Below are 693 nucleotides of genomic sequence, written 5' to 3'. Positions count from 1 at the left end.
GACAGGCCTCCTCCTCTCCCCTCCCCCATCTTTGCAAAGCAGCCCCGGGGGCGGGGTACAGGGGGAGGGGCCACAGAGTTAATAAAGGGAGATGGGCGGAGCCGGCCCTCGACCATTGGCTGGCGGGAGGAGTGATGTCACCCATATGACACCCTGATAACTAGTTGAGAGAGAGCTCTCAACTTTTTGCAGAAGGAGCGCGCGCGCCTGGGAGTGCGTGGAGAGCAACCTGCCCCGGGAAGCGCTGGACACAGAGGAGGGCGAATTCATGGCTTGCAGCCCGGTGGCCCTGGACGAGAGCGACCCGGACTGGTGCAAGACGGCGTCGGGCCACATCAAGCGGCCGATGAACGCGTTCATGGTGTGGTCCAAGATCGAGCGCAGGAAGATCATGGAGCAGTCTCCGGACATGCACAACGCCGAGATCTCCAAGCGCCTGGGCAAGCGGTGGAAAATGCTGAAGGACAGCGAGAAGATCCCGTTCATCCGGGAGGCGGAGCGGCTGCGGCTTAAGCACATGGCCGACTACCCCGACTACAAGTACCGGCCCCGGAAAAAGCCCAAAATGGACCCCTCGGCCAAGCCCAGCGCGGGCCAGAGCCCGGAGAAGAGCGCGGCGGGCGGCGGGGGCGCGGGCGGCGGCGCCAAGACCTCCAAGGGCCCCAGCAAGAAGTGCGGCAAGCTCAAGGCCCC

General features: G+C 64.8%; 1 protein-coding gene across 1 annotated transcript in view; it reads left to right on the top strand.

Annotated features, from left to right (window-relative positions):
* The window catches only part of SOX11 (SRY-box transcription factor 11), an 8,846-nt gene that overhangs the window by 5,973 nt on the left and 2,180 nt on the right, over positions 1 to 693 (top strand). The window contains exon 2 of the mRNA XM_006153468.3: positions 193 to 688. Coding sequence (XP_006153530.2) covers positions 193 to 688 — 496 coding nt within the window. The remainder of the gene's footprint in view (positions 1 to 192; positions 689 to 693) is intronic.

Source organism: Tupaia chinensis, unplaced genomic scaffold (assembly GCF_000334495.1).
Source record: "Tupaia chinensis unplaced genomic scaffold, TupChi_1.0 Scaffold000377_1, whole genome shotgun sequence".
NCBI classification, from domain to species: Eukaryota; Metazoa; Chordata; class Mammalia; order Scandentia; family Tupaiidae; genus Tupaia; species Tupaia belangeri.
This window is presented reverse-complemented; position numbering and strand designations above follow the sequence as displayed.